General features: G+C 36.0%; 1 protein-coding gene across 1 annotated transcript in view; it reads left to right on the top strand.

The window, feature by feature from the left end:
- TBC1D22B (TBC1 domain family member 22B) overlaps positions 1-26,788 on the top strand; it is a 129,747-nt gene that overhangs the window by 6,998 nt on the left and 95,961 nt on the right. The window contains exon 2 of the mRNA XM_044675296.1: positions 3,072-3,128. Coding sequence (XP_044531231.1) covers positions 3,072-3,128 — 57 coding nt within the window. The remainder of the gene's footprint in view (positions 1-3,071; positions 3,129-26,788) is intronic.

Genomic DNA, 26,788 nt, shown 5'->3' on the forward strand with positions numbered 1-26,788 from the left:
CCTGAAAATTGCCTATTCATGTCTCTTGCCCATTTATCAATTGGGGAATGGCTTGATTTTTTATACAATTGCTTTAACTCCTTGTATATTTGAGTGATTAGACCCCTGTCAGAGTTTTTCGTTATAAAGATTTTTTTCCCAATTTGTTGTTTCCCTTCTGATTTTGACTACATTGTTTTTGTTTGTACAGAAACTTTTTAGTTTAATATAATCAAAACCATTTAATTTACATTTTGTAATTTTCTCTAACTCTTGCTTGGTTTTAAAGTCTTTCCTTTCCCAGAGATCTGACAAGTAAACTATTCTGTGTTCACTTAACATGTTTATAGTTTCCCTCTTTATATTCAAGTCGTTCACCCATTCTGAATTTATCTTGGTGTAGGGTGTGAGATGTTGATCTAGACCTAATCTCTCCCATATTGTTTTCCAAATTTCCCAGCAGTTTTTGTCAAATAGTGGATTCATGTCCCAAAAGTTGGGCTCTTTGGGTTTATCATACACTGTCTTGCTGATGTCATTTATCCCCAGTCTATTCCATTGATCCTCCTCTCTGTCTCTTAGCCAGTACCATATTGTTTTGATGACCGCTGCTTTATAGTATAGTGTAATATCTGGTACTGCTAGGCCCCCTTCCTTCACATTTTTTTTCAGTTTACATTCTTTTAAGGGAGACAACAGGAACATAGGTCCATACACATGTGTATGCAAAATAAAAATAAATAAATTTTGATGAGGAGCAGCCAGGGAGATCAGGAGAATCAGCCTCATGTAGGAGGTGACATTTGAACTGAGCTTTGAAGAACAATAAGAATTCTAAGAAGTTTAGGAGAGGATCAAGTCATCCTAAGCCCCAGGTCTACAAGACAGCTGGTGCTAAGTACTGGAAAGGTTAAGAAAAATCCTTAGAGTATGGACTCTTAGGAGACAGGGGAGAAAAAAAAAATCTTGTAAAGAGGGGATGATAAGCAGTGTAAAGTGCTATGAAATCCAGAAGGATGCAGACTGAAAAAAACTGTTGGATTTGGGAACTGAGTATTGGTCCTTGAGATGGCAGTTCCAGTATAGTGGCTCCAACTTTTCTATTGCTTAAGTACATACAGTAAGCCATTTTGGGGATAGAAATATCTTAATGAGGTAACAAGAATCTGAAAAGCCCTGAGTTACTGCCAAAATCTGGTAGAAGTATAGTTTTGTAATGAACATATGTGAAACAAAGCAGTTCCTGAGATAATCGTCCTTCCTTTTAATGTTTCTCGATCTGTGCAATAAAGGGGGCAGGCAAGTTGATCTCTAATGTCTCTTGCAGATGTTAATCCTGTGTCCTTTTTCTGTATTCCCGACTTCTACATTTGCTTTATTCCATTGTCAGTCAAATAAACACCTATTCACTCTTTTGGATGCAGGTTTCTACAACTATCAATAAATGTGTGAAACAACTATCAATAAATTCCACTCTGTCAGAAACAGAATTACCTTAAGCATTGACTAAAATTTTTAATCTTTCATTTCTTTCATAGAATGTTCTATAGCAACTTGATGAAATTTTGCAATTTACTGCTTTGGGCTTTATATCTTGCTAGTAAGACTTTAGTTTTTAGAAATTTTCCTGAGTATTCCTTTTTAGGTTCATTTATGAAAAACGTTAAATAGTATCATCACTAAATCTGATTCTTGAGGGTACAGGGAATCCACAGTTTATACTTTTCCACTCAGAGAAATGAGTTTTTATTTCTATCCCCATACCCTAGTACCTACCAATCACTCATTCTTCTTTTAGGTTTATAGACTTTAGAGCTAAGGGGACCTTATGGATCATCAAGTTTGATCCATTTTTTATACTGATGAGAAAAGTGAGGCAGACGGGTGAAATGACTTGTCCAGGGTCACCCAGTGAGGAAGTGTAAGTAGAAGAATTGAACAGACATCCTTCTGACTCTAGATCCAGCCTTCTGTCCATACCTCTTTGTGTCTACATGATGATTTGCCTTTTATAATATGATTCTTTGTTTCTTAACTTTTCATGCCAGCTCCCATAGTATCATTTGCTTATAGTCGAGAAACTTAAAGCTAAAATTAAGGTTTACGAGCTGTATCCAGTGACTCTCAGTTAAGCAAACAAAAATAAAATGCCTGTACAATGAAATCAAAGAGAAAATATAGAATTGACTAACATTTTATTTAAATATAATTTTTAGCACCACATCTATTGTGTAAAGTATGATATAATATTAATTAGCATTAACATAGCCCTTTAATATATATATATATACAATATAAATTTATTAATATCTTCTGTTTTTACATCACCTTCTTTTCCAAATATATCTCTCATAGACCTAATCTTTGTATCAAGGAATAAATAAGAGAAAAAAATCAGTTCTATAAACTGACCCACCCATCAACAAAGTATGACAGTATATGCAATTTCTACGTCTGTGGAAATAGAAAATTACATACACTCTTTATTTGATCCTTAGAACAACCCTGTGAAATCTTACTATGCATGTATAACTAGTAAGTGTATGAAGCGGAATTTAAAGCCATGTCTCTCCAGACTGTAAGGCCAGTGTTCTTTTTGCTCTACAGGCCTATCTTTGTAGATGAAGCAATCCTTTTCTAAAAGAATAAGACAAGGAGCAGGTAGGAAGCTCAATGGATAGAGAGCCAGGCCTGGAGAGAGAGGAGATATTGGGTTTAGATCTGGCCTCAGATACTTCTTAGCTATGTGACCCTGGGCAAGTCACTTAACCCCCATTGCCTAGCCCTTACCACTCTTCTGCCTTGAAACCAATACATAGTACTGAGTCTAAGACAGAAGATTAAGGGTTTGAAAATAAATGAAATGAAAAAAAAAAAATAAAATGAGAAATTGGTTATATCTTGAAAAATTTGTGAATATAAGGTTTATGAAACACTGAACATTTTATGTGGAGAAATTAGGATGTTGGTAGATTGTTATCACTATTTGAGTACAAGCCTGGGGGTCAGGAGGTAAATGATTTCTTGAGGGCTATTAGCCAGTTGCATTGGCTATATTGGTGATTTTTTTCCCTCCTATTTTTCCCTTTCAGTATTCAGCCTGTATATGGTGCCCAGCATCCTCCTTTGGATCCTCGGCTAACAAAAAAGTAAGTGGTGTGCTTGGCTTTTCACGTATACACTTCTCACCGCCTTCCTCACTTTGTGGAAATGACTTTGGACATTTCTCAGCTTTACTTCTTTCTTGTTCAAATCAGACAAGCTATATTCTAGGCAAATTACTAAAAGATTAACTCCTGTGTGTGTGGGGAGAGGATTAATTTGTTTTTGTTTCCAATGGAAAACCGATGGTATAAAACTGACTGACTTCCTTTCCCAAAAAGAGCTCCTGAATCTAGTTCTCTAAGTCTTTTTTCTTCATATCTCTTGGAAGTTCAGACAAAGCAAGATATAGCCAGAGGGGTGGCATGTCTTCAAGACCTATTGCTCATCATTGCCCTCTTCTTGAACATAAGCATGTAGCAGAGATAGAGGTCAGCTGGGTTATCTCCCTTCTAAAACATTAATAAGATAAATCACAAGCAGAGACTTCAATGTCTGGTTGATTCCCAAAGAAACAGTAACTTTAAGTGTATATGCATTCAAACTCTGAATTACCCTTTCATTTGGCTTCACTATTGAGAATGACTGGATAATTAAGGACCAAGAACTGAAATAGCCACAGGGGTGCCCTGGAGGCTCTCCCCCACTTAGGTGATATCTGAGGTTTTAGTTTTCTCCCTGTGTTGTGGTCTCTCTGTATCTTCATAGGTGCTAAGTTTAGTAATCTGTTTTATGAAAAATGACTCTTTTAGAGATAAGATAATTGACTTGGGAGATTTAGGAGAGACCTCAATGCTAATGTATTTCAGCTATTGAGAAATGTTGACCAGTCTGCTTATCCTCTTTTCCTCAATTTCTCCATCTTGAAAACTGGAAAAAACAATAGTCTTTTTGTCTTTCACAACATGTGTCAAACACAAAACCTGTATACCAGAATTATATTAAAACATAATAGGGAGGAGTGTGTGGCTAGATGGCTCAGTGGATTGAGAGTCAGGTCTTGTCAGAGACCAAGGATCGAAACCTAGAGACCAAGGATCGAAACCTAAAAACCATAGAGACCATAGAAACGAAACTTAGTGAAGGGTTTCCCAAGAAACGAAACTTATGCTAGGAATAGAAACTTATCCAGCTTCATCCGGGATAGGCGTGGTGAGACCAACGGCCTGAGGCCACTGGAAAATTCCTTACCCCAGTCCTAGAAGCATATAAACCCACTCCCTGCACACAATAAACGAGCCTTGTCACAATTAAGACTGATTTGTCTTTATTGCGCCTCGGTCTCCCTTCTCTCCCCCTATGGTTCTTCCAGGTGGCTGACTCACGGGTCTCTCGTGGTTGTATCCGGCTGGATCCGGATAAGGTCTAGAGGTCCTGGGTTCAAATCTTGCCTCAACCATTTCCTAGTTATTGTGATAATTAGATTAAGTCTACACTTCCCATCTTTAGATTTAATCACCAAAGGTGAGAACACCTCTAATTCTGGGAGGTCTGTAACCCACCTGTGCTAGAGTGGGTGAAGAATCAGAATCAACTGACTGCCCCCTAGGCAGTACCATGAGAATTGTCTATTGTGATTGGAAATGCAAATTGGAGGTGGATGCAGGAAGTGAGGAGAGATGCTATCTTTTAAATATGATGGTAACTTTCTGTGGAGGTCAATGGCATTTGGAACTTGGTGTAGATGGATCTCTGGTGGGACCTCTGACTGCTTCCCTTTGAATTGTCACATGGGTAAGTTAGGCTGACTTCCTTTGGCTTCCCTTGGTGTTTCTGGAGACTCTACCCTCAGGGAGGCCTCTCTTGCCTCTCTAATTATAAAGGGCCTTGTGGCTAGAAACCTTGTTTAATTAACCTCTGTGCTCTTCTGCTGGGCCTCTAAATTCTTACCTGGTCCCATCCAGAGTTTCTCTCTCTCAATTTCCCTACCTTCAACCTTCCTAATTGTAAATAAATCGTCATAAAAGTCAATTTTGACTTGAGATTATTCTTAATTGAGGATTGATAATAGTTCAATCCTCTGGCAACCATCTTTTAATATATTGAACCCATAAAACCCCTTTTTTCCTGGACAAGTCATTTATTTACCATTGCCTATCCCTTACCATTCTTCTGCCTGGGAAACAATACACAGTATTGATTCTAAGAAGATAAAGATTTAAAAAATGTAATTAGGAATTATTGAACAAAATAAACAAAAATACAATAGAACACAAAGTTAATATATATGTTTTTCTAAGTCAATATGTAGCCCACAGGGGTCCTTATGTAAGGTTTAGTGACCACTTTTTCTATTTGAATTTTATAATATTGCCTCATAGGAGTATTTTGATGATTAGATCACATATGTAAAAATGCTTTGACTACTTAAAAGGAAAAATGCTACATAAAACTATTTATTACTATTGCTACACTCATCTTACAGATGATTCCCAGATCTTGATAGCTAGCTCAGCTTCTCACTTCAACTCCATTAACCTCAACTGCCTTTTGGATATACCAACTTGGATGTTTATAGATATCTCAAATTCAGCATGTTCAAAACTGAACTCATTATGTGTCCCCACCCCCAATTCTCCCTTCCTCTGGACTAATTTTTGTTGATTATGTCACCATTTTCTAGTAAGACTTCAACCTCCACTTCATCCTCCACTTTTTTCTCTTCCTCACCCATCATATGTGGTCATTTGCCAAGGTCTTGCCCATTCTGCCTCCACAACATCTCATATCCATCCCCTTCTTTCCATTCACACAGTTACCACTCTAGTTCAGGCTTCCTCACTTCTCAGCTAGGCTATTGCAGTAGTCTCCTAATTGGTCTCTTGGGTTCTCTCTTTTCTAATCCATCCTCCATAGAGTTGCCAGATTGACATTTTTTAAAAGAAAAAAATCTAATATCCTTTGTTTTTACATCATCTTCATTTCTGAATATATTCTTCCCTCCTTACCAATCCAGAGAGCCAGCCCTTGTAGCAAAAAATAAACAAGAGAACAGAATTAATTCTGCAGACCAACCAACCCATCCAACTTGTGTGATGACAACATATGCACTTTCTATACCTGTAGACTTCAAAGAAGGAAGGAAGGAAGATGCATTTTCTCATCTCTTCTTCAGGTCAAGGGTGGTTACTATAACATTGATATTCCTAAAGCACAGTCTGTACCTTTTAATTTTCCTGCTGAAGAAGCTCTTGTAACTCCTTTTTGCCTCTAGGATAAAATGCAGAATCCATTTTCAGCATTTAAAAGCCCTTCGTAGCCTGACTTCAGCCTACCTTTCCATATTCATTACATTTTACTCTCATTTAGACACTCCATATTTTGGTCAGACTAGGCTATTTGCTGTTCCTCACACATGGCATTCCATCTCCTATGTTCATGCCTTTGAAAGATTGCTACCTATGCCTGGAATGTACTTCTGACCTCCACCTCTTAGAATCTTTGATTTAATGCTAATTTACCTTCCTTTTTTAGGATAAGGCATATAATGTAACTTTTAAGTGCTCATGATTTTTTGTGTTGCTATAACATCTAGATCTATATTAGACCATTTAAAAATTCTAAGTTAATATTTCAAAATAAGAACTGAAGACCATTTTTAGCATAATTTCATATCTGTATTAGGATAAATTTTAAAATATTTTCTTTCCAAGAAAACTGAGTATTTAACTTTTTCATTCATTGCTTTGTACTTCATTTCTGTCAACTGTAGAAGCTTAGATATTTATAAGTATCTCCTTGTACTGGTCTTACTTAATTTTTTTCTTTGTTATGATTTACTTTTGGAGTAGTTTTTTTTTAATTTTAATTTAATTTTTTATTTTATTGATTTAATTAAGAAAATTTTTCCATGGTTACATGATTCATGTTCTTTCCCTCTCCTCTCATAGCCAATGTGCAATTCCACTGGGTTTTATATGTGTCATTGATCATGGTCTTCAGTAATTTGAACAGCTTGATTAGAGTAAATTGACCCCTTACCCTTCATATTAACTTACAATTACTTCAGTGCATCTATGCTCTCATCAGTATGGGTAACCCATCCATACCTTCTTATCCTATGTGTTGCTTATTCATATCTTTCCACAAATCTCTGTCATCACTCTACCCAAAGCATGAAAAGCCTTCATCTAAATCAGTGATTCCCAAACTTTTTTGGCCTACCGCCCCCTTTCCAGAAAAAATATTACTTAGCGCCCCCTGGAAATTATGAAACTATTTATTGAACTAAGAATAGAATGTAATACAAAAAAAGTGTGGCCATCACTGCTCCCCTGGATCGCTGCAGCACCCACCAGGTGGCGGTAGCGCCCACTTTGGGAATCACTGATCTAAATCATTATTTCATTGATGCTAGTGGGATGCTTAGTCTGTGTGTTAAACCCTCCTCTTGATACATGACCAGCCCACCTTCTTTTTCCAGTCTTTTATTCCACATCTTGCATGTAAGTATAAGTGTTAAAATTAATGGTTTGGCTAAATATATGAAAATTATAAATCTTTAATTTATAAAAGAGGTAGAAAGAGTGAAAGTACAAAAGGATAGAAAAGACATTAACCTATCTAACTAAATATTGTTCCAGTGCTTGGCTCAGCCAGGACTTGTTAACATTCAATCAGAATTAAACTATCTCCAGAAGACAGGAAGGGAAAATCAGTTATCCACTCACCCAAGACAATGGCTGGAGCTGAAGGTGACTCCTGAGGCCTACTTTCTTCTTTAAGCCAACCTTCTTCTTGGAGTTCACTCTCTCCTTCTTGGAGTGACTTTCTTCTTGGAGTTTACTCTCTACTAGCCTCCTTCACCAGATTCCTTCACCAGACTGCCTGCTCAGGGATTTTCATGGCTTTTATGGTGGTTTCCTGTCCCTGCCCCTTTTCATGGGGGCCAATCACAGTTTCCAAATTGTTTGAATTATCACCTTTGAATTCACACCTTTCAGAATGTGTGAACTCTTAAGTTTCTGGCTGTTTGAGTTTGGAGAAAAAGGTGGAGCTCTCCAAGTATCTTGCTGGCTTCTCACCTAGCATCATGTAAGGTGTGAACTCACTAAGTGGTTTTTAAGCTTCTCCCACCTAGTTTAAGCTTGTCTTGATTCAAAATTATTTGCCAACCAAAGTGTTAACTCCAACTAGGCAAAGAGAACAAAGGATTCCCTTTTACATAAGTCGTTGTTGATACTGTGCTATAGCCCACTTATAACTACCAGACACCTTTCCATTGACCTTTGAAGTATCTGTTATTTTTATTCTTCCAGGATTGTGGTGTTCCATGAATTGGAACCACGTAGCATCATTGGCAAAAAACTAGTCCTAAAAGATGAGCTTTGGTGGCAGTAAACCATTTTTTATTAGCAAAAGCACTGTGTGGTTTCCCAAATAAGGCCCAATCCAATTCTTCTCCTATTTAATTCTGACTTCTGCTTGTTGTCCATTGTTGGGGCCTATCCAGCTTAGATGTACTGATATACACCTGTTGGTTGCCCATCCTCTTGGTATTTCTTATGTGGATTACTAGGTCAACTTCTTGATGGTCTTTTGCAGTCAGTTGTTTCCAAATGACCATGTCTTCATATTCATTTAGTTTACTGAAAATTATGGAGAATACCATACTAGATCTCACTGACTTATTCTTTGTTGACCAAAAACCCATTTGATTTAGTAAAGTAAAATTCATTATTCAAGGCTCTCTTCCAATAAGATCATGACAACATTTACTAATAAATGAAACTACAAAAGTAACTTTGTTCAGTAATTCTCTCATCAATATTAAATGAGGTATACTATAAGACAAGCTTTTATCAAATATGTTTGCCATTGTCATGGAGTAGTCCTTATTGCCAACTTCAAATGAAATTGTCTTCTCTATAAATGGTGAGGCACCTTAGCTTTCTATTTCTGGATAATTGATCTCTCTGCTTCAAGTCTCTCCCCTCTCCAATCTATTTTCCACACAGCTGCTGAAGTGATATTTCTAAAGCATGACTGACCATATCACTTTTCAGCTCAGTAAATTCTAATGTCTCTTTATCACAACAAATACAAACTCTTCTGCATATTTTTTGGGTTTTGCCCTGCACAACTTTGCTTATTTTGTCAGTGTGGCTAGAAACAAAATTCCACATAGAAATGTGATAATGTACACAAAAAAATTGTAGTTAATTAACATAACATTTGTTACTCTTGGAGCTATATTTTATATTATACCCCTCAGGATCCAAACTGTCTCGGTAAAGCTTTAATTGCATTAGCTCACCATCTATTACTTTACATATTCAAGGTTTTCTTTAAAAACATTTATAAAAAATTCTGACAGAAAAATTCTTAACAAACACCAAATAAAAGAAGCATTTCCAAATAAAAAGTAGAGCAGATAATGAGAATTATATATGAAACAAGTACTTTTCAAGTATATAATAAATTTAATGTTACTTTCAAAGTTGTTTTGCTTATCCCTTTCTTTCTGAACTACCTTCTATTTAAGTACATTCAAAAAATGTTTCAACGATCCACTTTTCTTCTTTTTTTGATAATATAATTGCTGTTTAGCCTCCTTTTCTTCCCTGAGTTCCCCTTCATTAAAAAACAAACCAAAAAAATGTGAAAAAAACAAAACCCCCTCATAACAATTATGCTCAGTCAAGCAAAATAAATTCACACATTGCTCAGGTCGGAAAGCATATGTCTTATTCTGCACTTTGAGATCATTATCTCTCTATCAGGAGGTGAATAGCAGCACTCTGTAATCTGGTAGGTTGTTCCACTGCTGAAATTTATCAAACCTTTTGCAGATGACTTTTATTAGATAAATTCTTCACTTAGTTTTTCTCCCTTCAGCTACATCAGTTCATATAAATCTTCCCATATTTCCTTGAAATCATCTTTTGTAATTTCTTATGACGCCATGATATTACTTTGTATTCCTGTACAATAATTTCTATATGTCTTCCCTAATTAAAGGATACGCCCTTTATTTCCAATTCTTTGCTACAACAAATGTAGCTGCTATAAACATTTTTGTATATGTTGGGATTTTTCACCTCTTTCCTTATTCTCTTTGGGGCACTCTGTCAGAAGGAATGGTCTGCTTAATGACTTTCAGGACTTAGTTCTAAAATGTTTTACAGAATGATTGAATCAATTCTTCCCTCCACCAATAGTCATCAGCACACCTGCTGTTCTACGACCCTCCAACAATTATCATTTTCTTTTAATCATCTTTGCCCTTATGAGAAAGAACTCTGTCCACAACCAGAGAAAGAACTATGGGAGTAGAAACACAGAAGAAAAACAACTGCCTGATCATATGGGTTGATGGGGATATGACTCTATATAAGCATCCTAGTGCAAATATCAATACTATGGAAATAGGTCTTGATCAATGACACATGTAAAACCCAGTGGAATTGTGTGTCGGCTATGGGAGGGAGTGGAGGTAGGGGAGGGATAGAACATGAATCCTGTAACCATGAAAAAAAATGCTCTATATTAATTAAATAAAAATAAGTAAATAAATAAATGAATCATCTTTGCCAATCTGATGGATGGGAAGTTGAACCTCAGAGTTGTTTTTTATTTCTCTGATTGTTATTAATTTGGAACATTCTGATTTTAACTATTGATCCTATTTATGCTAAACTTTTTTAATGTAATCAAAATTATCCATTTTACCTTTTGTCCATTCTATCATTTGCTATGAATCTCTCCCAGATCTATAGCCCTTGTTTGCTGTGACTCCCTCCTCAAATGATAGTTGCAAAAATTACTTCCTGTTCTTTTAATTTGTTTATGATGAGGCCTTTTTATAGCTAAATCATATTTCCTTTTAGAGCTTATCTTTATATATGGTATGACTGTTGATTATACCTAATTTTTGCCAGATTGCCTTCTAGTTTTCCTAGTTTTTGTGGACTCATAACTCTTACCTCCATAGTTGAGGGGTGTTAGATTTCTCAAGCATTGGGCTATGTTCAGAAGCTATGTTCATTTACTTTTGTATGTTATGCACTTATCTGTTCAAATTATCTACTTTTCTATTATTTTGATGATTACCGTTTTGTAGTGCTGGTAGACTCCCTTTTGTCCCACCATTTTTCTTTTTTTTTTTCCCTTAAGTTTCTTGACCTTTTTTCCTCCTGATGAATTTTGATATTTTTTCTAACTCTGTAAAGAATTTGCTTATTGGTTTAGCATTGTTTAATAAATAATTTAAGGAGTATTATTTCATAATTAATTAACTAATTAATTAAGAGCAATTAATAGTACTGCAATTGTTTAGATTTGTCTATTTCTGTAAATAGTGTTTTGTAGTTGTCATATAGTCATTGTGTATATCTTGGTAGGTGTCTTTTACATTCTATATATATTTTGAGTGATATTTCTTATTCTCTCTTTTCTAACTGTGTTTTGTTGATAGGATACCCAAAAAATCATTATTCATGTGAATTTGTTGTCTACTGTGCTCAAAATTTTTCTGTTTTTAATTAGATTTTTGGTGTTCTCTAAGTAGAAGAGCCTATTTTCTGTAACAGTGATAGTTTTATTCCCTCTTTGCTAGTTTATATTCCCTTATTTCTTTTTCTTATCTTATTCCCATAGTTATTTCTAGTACTATACTTTGATAATGGATAGTCTTACCTTACCCCTGTCCTTATTAGAAAAATATGTAGCCTTTTCCCATTACATATGATTTTGGGCTTTGATTTTATTGATATAAGTATTTAGGGATACAAATTTCCCCTGAGTACTGCTTTGGCTGTATCCCCATAAATTTTGGTATATTGTCTATTTGTTACCATTATCTTTAGATTGTTTCTATGACTTATTCTTTTATCCAACCATTTTTTTAAACATTTATTATTTTTTTAAACATTTATTAATATTCGTTTTTAACATGGTTACATGATTCATGCTCCTACTTTCCCCTTCACCCCCACCCTGCACCCCCCCCATGGCCGACACCCATTCCAACCATTTATTAAAGATTAAGTTATTTAGTTTACAGTGAAATTTAATTTATACTTCAGAGGCCCTTTATTGAATAGAATTTTTATTGTGTTATGACCAGGAAAAGATGCATTTAGTTTTTCTCCTTTTTCGCATTTGTTTGTTAGGCTTTTGTGCCTTTCTTCTTTGTCAGGTTTTGTGAAAGTGCTATGCTCATTGGAAAAATTTATGTTCCCATTCAAGATTCTCCATAATTCTATCATATTTAACTTTTCTAAAATTCTATTTCTTGCCTTAATTTCTTTCTTATTTATGTTATGCTTAGATTTATCTAGGCCTGAGAGGGTTAAACTGAGGTTCCCTAATATTTAAGTTTTACTATTTCCTCCTATAACTCATTTAACTTTTCCTTTAAGAATTTAGATCAGTGGTTCCCAAACTTTTTTGGCCTATCACCCCCTTTCCAGAAAAAATATTACTTAACCCCCTGGAAATTAATTAAAAAAAATTTTAATAGCAATTAATAGGAAAGATAAATGCACCTGTGGCCATCACTGCCTCCCTGGATCACTGCAGTACCCACCAGGGGGCAGTAGCGCCCACTTTGGGAATCACTGATTTAGATATTCCATTTAGAACATATTTGTTCAGTACTAATAATAATTCATTGTCTGTGGTACCTTTTAGCAAAATGTAATTTCCCTATTTATTTCTTAAGTCTATTTTTTCCTTTGTCTGAAATCATGATTGCTACCTTTGTAACAGCCTCTTATTTTAATTCTAGTTGCATCTTTCTGTTTCAAGTATGTTTCTTTTAAACAATATGGTTTCTAGTTCATTCTGCTATCCTTTTCCATTTTATGGGTGAATTCATTCCATTTACACTCACAATAATATTACTTAGCTATATATTTCCTAAAATATTTTCTTATACTTCACCTTCTCTTTTGAACTCTGTCTCTTCTTTCAGAATCTGCTTTCCTTTTGACCACTCTTTCCCTTAACCTACTCTTCCTCTTATTCTATTCCTTCTCCCTTTTTCTTAAATTTTTTTCCCTGTTCCCTCTGTTCTGGTTAAGGTTCTGTGCCTGACTGTGAGTGTATGGGTATTCCTGCCTCTTTGAACCAGTTCAGATGAGAGTGAGATTTGAATTGTTGCTCATTCCCTGCTCTACCTGCACCATTGTATAAAGTCTACCTTATGTGTCCTGTTTATGTGAGATAATTTTCCCCTTTCTTTTCTCTCCCTGCTCTTTTCCCCACCCTTGTATTCATCCTTGGAGATCATCTAAACATAATAGTGCCCTGGCCCTCTGTCTAATTAAACTCTCTCTAAATCCCCTAATCATGATAAAGTTCTTGACATATGTATATCATCTCTCCATATAAAAATTTAAACATTTTGACCTTTTTTAGTCCTTTATTATTTCTCTCATGTCTACCATTTTTGTTCTTGAGATCTGTATTTGAATGTCAAATTTTCATTTCAGCCCTTATCTTTTCAAAAAGATTATTTAAAAGTCCTCTATTTTATTAAAGATCTTTTTTTTTCTAGTTATACTCAGTTTTGCTGCATACATTATTCTTAGTTATAATTCTAGATCCTTTGACTGACTTCTGGAGTATCTTACTCCAAAGCTTCTATTTCTTTGTAGTTATAGTTTCTAAATCTTATGTAATCCTGACTAGCTCTGCAGTACTTAAATTCTTTCTGGCCGTAGTACTTTCTCCTTAACTGGGAAGTTCTGGGTTTTGTCTGTAACATTCCTGAGAATTTTCATTTTGAGGTTTAAATCAAAAGGTAACTGGTAGATTTTTTCAAATTCTACTTTGCCTTCTGGTTCTAGGAGATCTGGGCAGTTTTCCTTTGTGATTTCTTGAAATATGATATCTAGGTTTTCTCTTGATTTAATGACTTCCAGGTAGTCTTCTTCGTGTCTCATTAGCTTCCATTTGCCCAATTCTAATTCTTAAGGATTTATTTCTTTAGTAAGGTTTTTAATACCTCTTTTTCCAAGATTTTATCATAACTTTTTACATAACCCTCATTTCTTTTCCCATTTTTCCCTCTACCTCTTTTATTTGGATTTTTAAAAATATTTTTTGTTCTTTTAAAAAAAGCTCTTTAACCTGTTTAGGAATTCTTATTGGGTGTGGGACCAATCTGCAGTTGTCTTTGAGGCTCTTCTTGTAGCTCTTTTAAAGTCATTGTTTTCTTCTATGTTTGTGTAATGCGTTTCTCTGTCACTGCAATAGTTCTTTATGATTGGGTTCTTTTTGTTTGCTCAAATTTCAAACCTACTTCTTGGACTTTAGGCTTATTTCTGAAGTAATATCTGGCCTGAACTTCTATTCTTTTATGGGTCTCTGCTGCTTTCACACCTTAGTCTTGTGTACTACAAGTTTTCAGTACTCCCAAAGTGTTGCGATTCAGGGAGAAGCTTATTCATTACCCTCCTGGTCTGAGCTCTGCAAGTTCTTGACCCAGTTTTAGGTCCTCTGATTGTGTGTGTTTGAGTTTCAGTAGACTTCTGGATTCTATCATACTTGGCCTACTAGGAGGTCCTGCTGGTTCTGAGTGACTGATCTGCTAGCTCCACTGTAGGCTTATGTGCTAGGCTAAAGATTAGAACTGAATCACCTGCTCCTGGGCTCAGAGCCATACATCTGCTTTTCTGTAACTTGTACTATGTTCACCATTCAGTTAGAGCCCACATTTGCTCAGGATTGCTCTCCTCTACCCAGAAACTGGTTAATGTGCAATACTCTAAAGGGAGGATTTTTTTCTCTTTGCTCATGGCTAATATTCCCTTTATTACTGCTCTTCTGCTTAACTGCCCTCACCTCATCATTCCTTGTTCCCACTTTTTCCCCCTGTTGAGTTTGAGTTTAACTGCATCAAATTCTGTGTGCATGCTTTCAATTCTCCTTTGTCTAGTTCATATGGAAGTGAAGTTCATGTGATACCTATTTCCCCCCATCCATTCCCTCATGTTTATATAGTCTTTTTCTTTCACCTCTCTCCTCTAATGTATTCCTTTTACAATATATTTTCTTTTTTGTTTAGCCATTTTCAGTCATGCCTGAATCTTTGTGACCCCAGTTGGTTTTTTTTGGCAGAGATAGTAGAGTGGTTTGCAAACTTCTTCTCTAGCTTTGATGATAAGGAACTTGAGGCAAATAGGGTTAAGTGACTTGTGCACACAGCTAGTAAGTACCTGAGGTCAGATTTGAACTCAGGTCTCCTTGACTCCAGGCCTGGCATTCTACTGTATCACCTTGCTGCCCTTTACTTCTTTATTTAAATTCATGAAAATAAAGCATAATCACCCTTAGACCCTCTGTTTTTCTTCTTCAACTCTTTCTTATAACTCTTGAAGATATTGGGATTTTGAGAAGCCACTTCTTTTCTCTCTTATTAGAAGGTACAGTTCATCATCATATATTCCTTTACAGTGCTCCAGTATATTTTCCCCTTTCTAGGTTTCTCTTGTGTGGCAAAAATTTTCTTAAGAATAATAATTTTGGGGGCAGCTGGGTAGCTCAGTGGAGTGAGAGTCAGGCCTAGAGACAGGAGGTCCTAGGTTCAAACCCAGCCTCAGCCACTTCCCAGCTGTGTGACCCTGGGCAAGTCACTTGACCCCCATTGTCCACCCTTACCAATCTTCCACCTATGAGACCGAAGTACAAGGGTTTAAAAAAAAAAAAGAATAACAATTTTGGATAAAAAATAAAATTCTCGAAGCCAGGTAGTTAGGTCAGTGATGGGCAAACTATTCCCTGCAGGCCAGATCCAGGCTGTAGTTCTATTGGAAGAGGGCCAAGTCCTCCAACAAAGGCAGACCCCTGAGTAACAGGAGACCCAGAGCACTGGGAGGAAACTATCTTATATACACTTAGAATGAGATTCTGATTTCTCCATACAAGTACACAAGATTTTCATTAGACTGGTCATCCTTCAAAGGACATAGTCACACAGTAACAACACTCATTGGTCAGTTCATCTAGGAAACAATCCATATTCGCCCATAGGTTAGGTCATGTAGGAAGTACCCCTTATTTGGTGAGAGAGGTCTTTTGACCATTACCTAAGAGTCACTTGATGATCATCAGTGGGGAGAAGGATTATTACTTGGGCCCACTCACTCCGGATATGGATGGGTGGTGATGATCAGTTCCATATCTGGTTATGAAACTCAAAGTCAGACATCCTGACATGCAGTGGATCACAAGTTAGGGTGCCTAATGCATTTGCATCTCATAGATTCTGTTTAGCTATAGTCTTTTCATGAAGAACGCTTGGAAGTCCTGTTTTTCATTTAAGGTCCAATTTTTCTCCAGTAGGATTTTGCTTAATTTTGTTGGACAATGTATCCTCTCTCTCTCTCTCTCTTTTCTTTTTTTTCTTTTTTTTTTTTTTTTTTAAGTTTCTGTGTTATCATGTTCCAAGCCGTCCTCTATAATATAGTGATAGCTGTTATGTCATCCTGGGTATCTTTAAAGAAATGATGGGTAGATTCCATTTTCACTTTGCCCTCAGATAGTTTTCATTTATGATATCTTGAAATACAGCATGCAGCATTTCATTTTTTGATTATAGTTTTTAGGTGGTCCAATGATTCTTACATTATCTCTGATTGACTTATTTTCCAGGTCAGTGTTTTATATTTTCTTCTTTGTTTTTTTTGTTCTTTTGGTTTTTTTCTCATATTTCTTATTGTCTCCATGCAGTTATTGATTTCTGTTTTGTTCACTAATTTTTAGTAAGTCAATAACTTGAGTAAGATTTCATACCTCCTGTATTAATCTTTTCATTTACCTTCTAGCTCAGTGGTTCCCAAACATTTTTGGCCTACCGCCCCCTTTCCAGAAAAAAATATTACTTAGCCCCCTGGAAATTAATTTTTTTTTTAAATTTTAATAGCAATTAATAGGAAATATAAATGCACCTGTGGCCATCACCGCTTTCCTAGATCACTGCAGCACCCACCAGGGGGCGGTAGCGTCCACTTTGGGAATCACTGTAATCTAGCCCATTCTTTAGCGTTCTCATTTAATTAATTACTGAATGTTCTTAGATCCATAAAACTTCTCGATTTTCAATATTTTCTTCAGTCTATTCATATTTCTAGATGTAATTCCTAAACTGAGACCTTTTGTTAGAGACAGATTCCAACTACTCTTGCAATGTTCTTGGATGGGATAATGGGCCCCCATCATCTGGGATCTTGCTGCTGACCTTCCCTTCCCTGCTGCCTGCTCTGCATGAAGTGCTGTCAGGCTTCAGGCTTGTTTGTATCCTCTAGGTAAGAGCACTAAGTGAGCTCTTTAAAGCCTTTAGGAAGTCATACCTTCTTGCTGCAAAATTCCAGAGTCCCATGAATACTGATCATTGCCCTCTTTGCTTCTTTTCAGTCTTTGTTTTAAGGGTCCTTAACTATCCTAGGGCCTCATAGAGAACTCTGGTCTAAAGGGATCAAACGAGGGGGTGCATGCCTTTAGTGTGCCCAACCAGATTATGATGTGATTGGAAAATGTTTAACAAAACAAATAAAAATACATTAAAACAAAGATAATGTTCCATTTCAAAACTGTTAATATGCAGTCTACAGGGATTCTTATTTACAGAGTAGTGGCCCTGTTTCTATTTGAGTTTATATCGCGTCTCTAGTATTCTAGTTCCTGAGTGGTTGCTACCTTGGGGCTTCCTGGCTTGAGCACTCAGACTACTAGAGCTTGAAGGCCTCCCAGAACCATGCTTCCTCAACCTACCCTCTGACTAGGCCCCTGTCTTAGTGCCAATAGGCTTCTGAATATCTAAGCTGGATGAAGCTACTCATGATAGTTTCTTTCTTTCTTTTTTTTTTTTAAATATACTCTTCATTCTGGCACTTTTTTGTTTTATCTTTCTTGGAGAACATATGTGGGATTTGAGCTATTCTCCTCCCATTCAACCTACTACCATCTTAACCAGTATCTCTATATAATACCAAGTACTTCCTACCTCTGCATCTTACCTGCACAACATGTGTCCTACCTTTTCAATCCATAAACATTTTTTAAGCACAGTGCCAGACATGAAATCTTTCCTGATTCCTCTCTCCTCCACAAAAGGGCTAGAGTCTCTCCTTCCTTCCTCCCTCCCTCAGTGCTATCATTGTACATAGTAAGGACAAAGTTGAAATGATGATCTGCTGAGAAAGACTTGGCTTCTCTAATAATGATCCAAGGCAGTTCCAAAGGGCTTATGATGAAAAATGTAATCCATTTTCACAGAGAGAATTAATGAAGTTTGAGTGTAAATTGAAGTATATTTTTCTCTTTCTTTATTTTTCTTACTTTTTTTTGTAATATGACTAATATGGAGATACGTTTTCCAAGATTTCACATATATGTGATATCAGATTGCTTATCTTCTTAGTGATGGGTTTGTGAGAGGAATGGATTTCTGAATTTAAAATTTAAACTCAGTAACTATCTTGTCCTACTCTTTTCTGACCAAGAACCCATTCAATAACATTTAATGAAATTCATCAAAAATTTAATGTTTTGTTGTTATTGCTGTTTTGGGGGGGTGTTAATGGAAAATTTAAAAATTTAAAAACTGGAAATTCAAAGAGAAAGGAATTGAATGGTTCCTGCCCTAAAGGAGTTTATATCCTATTGGAGTAAATACTTCTAATGAGTTTTCAATCTAGCTTCTACTGGAAATCTTCCAGTAAACTGAAACCCAGTACCTCCTGAGGCAGGCTATTCTGCTTTTTGGCAGCTTTAATTATTAGATAATTTTTCCTTATATTGAGCTGAAATTTATGTCTCCAACTTTATTTTTATTATTTTTTCACATAATACTTTTTTCCTTTAAAAATTATTACTTATTTAAACACTGCTGTTACTACATATAATGATCTTCTCATTTCACTTTGTGTCAGATCATAAAGATCTTGCCATATCTGTCTGAAACCACTCTCTTAAATTTTACTCTTTTTCCATTCTTTTTACTTTATTTTATTGCTTCTTTTAAAATTATTTTTAATTTTTTAAATTGAATTTTATTTTTTTCAGTACATGTAGAAGCAACTTTTGACAATTGTTTTCTGACATTTTGCAATTCAAACTCTCTCTGCCTCTCTGCCCTGCCTCCCTGAGGTGGTAAATAGTATGATATAGGTCATATCAGTGTTTTCCTGAAATACATATTTCGACATTCCCCTTGTAGTGTCTGAAGTAATAGCATATATACAATGAAAAACTCATGAAGGCAATAAAGTGAAGGATGCAAGCTTTGATCTGCAGTCAAATTCCAGTAATTGCTTCTTTGGCTGTGGATAGCCAAAGAGATTTTTTTTTTTAAATCTTGAGTCCTTTGGGATTTTCTTGGAACCCTGTTTTGCTGATAATAGTTGTTGTTGCTGTTATTTTAAAAACTCTTACCTTCTGTCTTAGAATCAATACTTTGAAGAGTAGTGAGGGCTAGGTAATGGGGGGCTTACCTCCCCCAGGGTCACACAGCTAGGAAGTATCTAAGGTTAGATTTGAACCCAGGACCTCCCATCTCTGGGCCTGGCTCTGTATCCATTGAGCCACCTAGCTACCCCCTGCTGATAATAGTTTAATCCTTCATAATTGATACTCATACAGTATATCTGTTACTATGTACACTCTTCTTCTGATTCTGTTCACTTCACTTTGCATCAGTTCATGTAAGTCCAGGTTTTTCTGAACTCATACTGTTTCATCCCTTATGGCTCAATAGTTTTCCATCACAAACATATACCACAACTTGTCTAGTCATTCTCCAATTGATGGACACCCCCTCAGTTTCCGATTTCTTTACCACTACAAAACAAGCCACCAAAAAAAAGAGTACAAAAAATGTTTTTGTAGAACTAGGCCCTTTCCCTCTATTTCTGAATTCTTTGGGATATAGACCCAGTAATGGTTTTGCTAGGTCAAAGGGTATACATAATTTTATGGCCCGTTGGACATGGTTCCATATTGCTTTCCAGAATGGTTGTGTCAGTTCGCAGTTCAACCAGCAGTGCATTAGAGTCCTAGTTTTCCCACATCCCCTCCAACATTTATCATTTATCTTTTTGGTCATATCAGCCACTCTGTTAGGTGTTTGATGATCTCTCAGAGTTGTTTTAATCAGTAGTGATTTTGGAGCATTTCCTCATATGACTATGTTAATTTCTTCATTGCAGAACTGTCCATTCATATCTTTTGACCATTTATCAGTTGGGGGATGCTTTGTATTCTCATAAATTCTGCTCAGTTCCCTATATTTCCTCCAAGGTGTTGTTTCTCTTCTAATCTTGGTTTTGTTTGTACAGAAACTTTTTAATTTGATTTAATCAAAATTATTTTGTTTTTTTCATAATGTTATATCTTATTTGATCATAAATTCTTTCCTTATCCAGAAGTCTGACAGGTAAACTTTTCCATGATCCTTAATTTGTTTATGGTGTCACCTTTATTTCTAGATTAAGTATCCATTTTACCTTTCTGTAACTTTAACCAGTGCATTGTCCCTGGTTCTGCCTTCTAGGGAAGTGTTGGCAAACCTTTTAGAAATTGTGCTGAAAAAATCAAGCCATTCCCCAAATGATAAATGGGCAAGAGACATGAATAGGCAATTTTCAGATAAAGAAATCAAAGCTATCAATAAGCACATGAGAAAGTGTTCTAAATCTCTAATAATTAGAGAAATGCAAATCAAAACAACTCTGAGGTATCACCTCACACCTAGCAGATTGGCTAAAATGATAGAAGGGGAGAGTAATGAATGCTGGAGGGGTTGTGGCAAAATTGGGACATTAATGCATTGCTGTTGTGAACTGATCCAACCATTCTGGCTGGCAGTTTGGAACTATGCTCAAAGGGCTATAAAAGAATGCCTGCCCTTTGACCCAGCCATACCATTGTTGGGATTGTACCCCAAAGAGATCATAGATAAACAGACTTGCACGAAAACATTTATAGCTATGCTTTTTGTGGTGGCAACAAACTGGAAAATGAGGGTATGTCCTTCAATTGGGGAATGGCTGAAAAAATTGTGGTATATGCTGGTGATGGAATACTACTGTGCTCAAAGGGATAATAAACTGGAGGAATTCCATGTGAACTGGAAAGACCTCCAGGAATTGATGCAGAGTGAAAGGAGCAGAGCCAGAAGAACATTGTACACAGAGACTGATATACTGTGGTAAAATAGAATGTAATGGACTTCTGTACTAGCAGCAATACAATGACCCAGGACAGCTCTGAGGGATTTATGGAAAAGAACGCTACCCACATTCAGAGGAAGAACTGCAGGAGTGGAATCCAGAAGAAAAGCAACTGCTTGAACACATGGGTTGAGGCGGACATGATGGGGGATGGAGACTCGAAACTACCACACCAATGCAACTATCAACAATTTGGAAATAGGTCTTGATCAATGACACATGTTAAAACCAGTGGAAATGCGCATTGGCCAGTGGGGGGGAAGGTAAGGGTTAAAAAAAAAAGATTCTTAGGTTTTTACTTTCTCTGGTTCAGCATTTTTCAGTATTTATCTTCATTACTTAATTTCTTAAAAAACCCTTACCTTCCATCTTACAATCAGTACTGTGTATTGGTTCCAAGGCAGAAGAGTGGTAACGGCTAGGCAATGGGGGCTAAGGCACTTGCCCAGAGTCACATAATTAGGAAGTATCTGAAGCCACATTTGAACCCAAGATCTCTTGTCTGTAGGTCTGGCTCTCTAGTCACTGAGCCACCTTGCTACCTCCTTCTTTTTACTTATATAGCCACTATTTAGCTCATACCCTCATCATCTCTTGCCTGGACAATTTAAAGAGCCTGTTAATTGTTCTTCCCACCTCAAGTCTCTCTCTACTCTAATCTATCCTCCAAACGACCACCAGAGTAAATTACTTTAAGGTCTAGTCTGACCATTTCAACATTCCTTCTCCTAACACACTCTTGATAAACTCCAGTAGTTCTCATGGATATCTAGGATCAAATAAAAACTCATATTTGACATTTAAAGTTCTTTACAATCTGACCTCTTCCTGCCTTTCTATTTTTCTTACATATTACTCCCTTTGCAGATTTTATTGTGCAGAAATATGGGTTCTACCTTGTCCTTATATTCCCAACCCTTAGCATAGTCCTGGGTATAAAGTAGATACTTAATAAATGCTTATTGGGTGATTATTAAAATGAATTTAAACACTAATACCTGAAGTATAGTCTGATTAGCATTTATGTTGCCCATTGTTAAAATCATCATTAGCCAAGGAAGTGCTGTCTTCAGTTATATGTTCTGTTATAGCACAATTTGCTATATAGCAAGTAATCCTTTATGGGAATATTAAAAATAAATCTTATATCTTTGAGAATTTTTAAAGGTATTTACTATTACTAAACCACTACAATAAGTGCTTCAATTTCATCAAACAATATGACTTGATTTAGCCATAAATAAGATACATCCATATCTGTGTGTCAGTTAAATTTCATAGAAACATACTGATATCCTAGTGTGGGTTGATCAAAATATAAACTCTAAGGGAACAACTGAGAATTGGAGGTCCTGGTATTGATGAAGAAGAACAGAGCTGGGTTTTGCAAGGCAGAAGAAGTGGAATGGCAATAGATTGTGATCATAAAAGGGAATTTCAGTGTTCGTGTACCTGGAAGTGTTATATTTGTAGTTGATAGCAAAATAAATGATAAATCAAAGGTATATTTGTGTCTGTCAAGGGATGGAAGAGTAGGTCATGGAAAATGAGTTAAGCTGAACAGCTGAGAGGTTAGAGTATGTGAGGTAGTATCATTCTGTATATTGGAAGTCCCCTAGAATGAGAGCAGAAATTGAAAAGGAAAAACTGTGAGCCAAGCACTGAACCCATTGAGGAAAGAAGAGGAGTATCCAGGAAGTCAGTAGACAACAGCTGGTTGATGTCTTTCATCCTCAGAGAGAACCACTGTTTCAGAATTAGTGTACAGCAGCTGGTCATACCAATATGAACTTAGAAGACTTTCCCACGGGTTAGGCACAAATAACCTATACGAGCATTTGGGATAGAAATGTCTCTAAATCAGCAGGACTCTCACCATCTCATTCAGTCAGTTAGCAAGCATTTGTTAAAGCTTTCAATAGATCTATGAGTTGTTTACATAAATATAATAATTAAGCCCATTGAGGCTGGTAAGATTTCCAAGAGTATACAGAGAAGGAATGGAAGAGGGGCCAGGACAGAACCTTGGGGAACAGCCATAGTTAAGTGTTCTTGAAGCAGTGTCTCTCATAATGCAACTCAAGATGCCTTTGACAGTTTTTGGCTGCATTTCACACTGTTGACTTATATTGACCTCTAAGTCCACTAATTTTAATAAAGTACTCTCTTTCCCTCTCCTATTCTTTTTTTAAACATTTATTAATATTTATATTTTAGAAAAGTTAACATGGTTACATGATTTATGCTCTTACTTTCCCCTTTGCCTCCCGACCTCCCCCCTCCCCTGGCCGATATGCATTTCCACTGGTTTTAACATGTGTCATTAATCAAGACCTATTTCCAAATTGTTGATAGTTGCATTGGTGTGGTAGTTTCGATCCCCAATCATGTCCTCATCAACCCATGTATTCAAGCAGTTGATTTTCTTCTGTGTTTCCTCTCCTGCTGTTCTTCCTCTGAATGTGGGTAGCGCTCTTTTCCATAAATCCCTCAGAATTGTCCTGGGTCATTGTATTGCTGCTAGTACAGAAGTCCATTACATTCTATTTTACCACAGTATATCAGTCTCTGTGTACAGTGTTCTTCTGGCTCTGCTCCTTTCACTCTGCATCAATTCCTGGAGGTCTTTTCAGTTCACATGGAATTCCTCCAGTTTATTATTCCTTTGAGCACAATAGTATTCCATCACCAGCATATACTGCAATTTCTTTAGCCATTCCCCAATTGAAAGGCATACCCACGCTTTCCAGTTTTTTGCCACCACAAAGAGCGCAGCTATAACTATTTTCGTACAAGTCTGTTTATCTATGATCTCTTTGGGGTACAAACCCAGCAATGGTATGGCTAGATCAAAGGGCAGGCATTCTTTTATTGCTCTTTGGGCATAATTCCAAATTGCCATCCAGAATGGTTGGATCAGTTCACAACTCCACCAGCAATGCATTAATGTCCCAATTTTGCCATATCCCCTCCAGCATTCATTACTCTCCCCTGCCATCATTTTAGCCAATCTGCTAGGTGTGAAGTGATACCTCAGAGTTGCTTTGATTTGCATTTCTCTAATTATTAGAGATTTAGAACACTTTCGCGTGTGCTTATTGATACTTTTGATTTCTTTACCTGAAAATTGTCTATTCATGTCTCTTGCCCATTTATCAATTGGGGAATGGCTTGATTTTTTATACAATTGATTTAACTCCTTATATATTTGAGTAATTAGACCCTTGTCAGAGTTTTTTATTATAAAGATTTTTTCCCAGTTTGTTGTTTCCCTTCTGATCTTGGCTACATTGTTTTTGTTTGTACAAAAGCTTTTTAGTTTTATATAATCAAAATAATTTATTTTACATTTTGTAATTTTCTCTAACTCTTGCTTGGTTTTAAAATCTTTCGTTTCCCAGAGATCTGACAAGTATACTATTCTGTGTTCACTTAACTTATTTATAGTTTCCCTCTTTATATTCAAGTCATTCACCCATTCTAAATTTACCTTGGTGTAGGGTGTGAGATGTTGATCTAAACCTAATCTCTCCCATATTGTTTTCCAAATTTTCCCAGCAGTTTTTGTCAAATAGTGGATTTTTGTTCCCAAAATTGGGCTCTTTGGGTTTATCATAAACTGTCTTGCTGATGTCATTTACCCGAAGTCTATTCCACTGATCCTCCCTTCTGTCTCTTAGCCAGTACCATACCGTTTTGATGACTGCTGCTTTATAGTATAGTTTAATATCTGGTACTGCTAGGCCCCCTTCCTTCACATTTTTTTTTTCATTATTTCCCTTGATATTCTTGATCTTTTGTTATTCCAAATGAACTTTGTTATAGTTTTTCTTAATTCAGTGAAAAAGTTTTTTGGTAGTTTGATAGGTATGGCACTAAATAGGTAAATTAATTCGAGTAGAATGGTCATTTTTATTATGTTAGCTCGTCCTACCCATGAGCAAACAATGTTTTTCCAATTGTTTAGATCTAGTTTTAATTGTTTGGAAAGTGTTTTGTAGTTGTTTTCGTATAATTCCTGTGTTTGTTTTGGTAGATAGATTCCTAAGTATTTTATATTATCTAGGGTGATTTTAAATGGTGTTTCTCTTTCTACCTCTTGCTGCTGTGATGTGTTGGAAATATATAGAAATGCTGATGATTTATGTGCATTTATTTTGTATCCTGCAACTTTGCTAAAGTTGTTGATTATTTCTACAAGCTTCTTAGTTGATTCTCTAGGATTTTTTTAATAGACCATCATATCATCTGCAAAGAGTGATAGCCTAGTCTCCTCATTGCCTGTTTTGATACCCTCAATTTCTTTTTCTTCTCTAATTGCTACTGCTAGTGTTTCTAGTACTATGTTGAATAATAGAGGTGATAATGGGCATCCTTGTTTCACTCCTGATCTTATTGGGAAGGCTTCTAATTTATCCCCATTGCATATGATGCTTGTTGATGGTTTTAGGTATATACTGTTTATTGTTTTTAGGAAAGGACCTTCTATTCCTATACTTTCCAGTGTTTTCAATACGAATGGTGCTGTATTTTGTCAAAGGCTTTTTCAGCATCTATTGAAATAATCATGTGATTTTTGTTTGTTAGACTGTTGATATGGTCAATTATGTGGATGGTTTTCCTAATGTTGAACCATCCTTGCATTCCTGGTATAAATCCCACCTGATCATGGTGGATGATCCTCTTGATCACTTACTGGAGTCTCTTTGCTAATATTCTATTTAGGATTTTTGCATCTATGTTCATTAGGGAGATTGGTCTGTAGTTTTCTTTCTCTGTTTTTGATCTACCTGGCTTTGGAATCAGTACCATATTTGTGTCATAAAAGGAATTTGGTAGGACTCCTTCTTTGCTTATTATATCAAATAATTTGTGTAGTATTGGGATTAGTTGTTCTTTGAATGTCTGATAGAATTCACTTGTAAATCCATCAGGTCCTGGCGATTTTTTCTTAGGGAGTTCTTTGATGGCTTGTTCAATTTCTATTTCTGATATGGGATTATTTAGGCATTCTATTTCTTCTGCTGTTAATCTAGGCAATTTATATTTTTGTGAATATTCATCCATATCTCTTAGATTGCTATATTTATTGCCATATAATTGGGCGAAATAGTTTTTAATGATTGCCTTAATTTCCCCTTCATTAGAGGTGAGGTCTCCCTTTTCATCTTTGATACTGTCGATTTGGTTTTCTTCTTTCCTTTTTTTTAATTAGATTGACCAGTACTTTGTCTATTTTATCTGTTTTTTCAAAATACCAGCTTCTAGTCTTATTTATTAATTCAATAGTTCTTTTACTTTCGATTTTATTAATTTCTCCCTTAATTTTTAGTATTTCTAATTTAGTTTTCATCTGGGGATTTTTAATTTGCTCGCTTTCTAATTTTTTAAGTTGCATGCCCAAATCATTAATCTCTGCCCTCCCTAGTTTGTTAATATATGCACTCAAGGATATAAATTTCCCCCTGAGTACTGCCTTGGCTGCATCCCACAGAGTTTGGTAGGATGTCTCATCATTGTCATTCTCTTCA

The sequence above is a fragment of the Gracilinanus agilis genome, chromosome 4, assembly GCF_016433145.1.
Source record: "Gracilinanus agilis isolate LMUSP501 chromosome 4, AgileGrace, whole genome shotgun sequence".
Lineage (NCBI taxonomy): Eukaryota > Metazoa > Chordata > Mammalia > Didelphimorphia > Didelphidae > Gracilinanus > Gracilinanus agilis.